The sequence below is a fragment of the Fulmarus glacialis genome, unplaced genomic scaffold (genome assembly GCF_000690835.1).
Source record: "Fulmarus glacialis isolate BGI_N327 unplaced genomic scaffold, ASM69083v1 scaffold2286, whole genome shotgun sequence".
Taxonomy (NCBI): Eukaryota; Metazoa; Chordata; class Aves; order Procellariiformes; family Procellariidae; genus Fulmarus; species Fulmarus glacialis.
In genome coordinates, this window is record NW_009217286.1 from 35,484 (window position 1) to 35,760 (window position 277).

The 277-nt window shown below is 64.3% G+C and overlaps 1 protein-coding gene across 1 annotated transcript in view; it reads right to left on the minus strand.

Annotated features, from left to right (window-relative positions):
• The window catches only part of P4HA3 (prolyl 4-hydroxylase, alpha polypeptide III), a gene marked incomplete at its 5' end in the record, with an annotated part of 2,944 nt that extends 2,723 nt beyond the window's left edge, over positions 1-221 (minus strand). The window contains 1 exon segment of the mRNA XM_009579597.1: positions 45-221. Within this exon segment, the coding sequence (XP_009577892.1) occupies positions 45-221 (177 nt within the window).
• Positions 222-277: the final 56 nt, after the last annotated feature.

Consider the following 277-nt stretch of genomic DNA (forward strand, 5'->3'; position numbering starts at 1 on the left):
ACTCCTCCAGGAGAGGGACATCCCTGGGGACGGGGACGGCTCACCCAGGGCCCCGCCAACCCCTTGATGGTCTCAGCCTCGGCATCGCTGATGAAATCATGGTACAAAGCCACGTAGGGTCGGATCCAGACCATCTCCTTCTTGGCAGGCTGGAGAAGGAGGTAGGGGCTCCCATTGGTCTCGTAGGAGCAGCCGAGGTGTGGGAGACGCTCCGGGGCTGGCTGGGGAGAGAGAGGACCAAGGAGGGCGTGAGGGGGGAACAGTGGTGGGGTGGGGA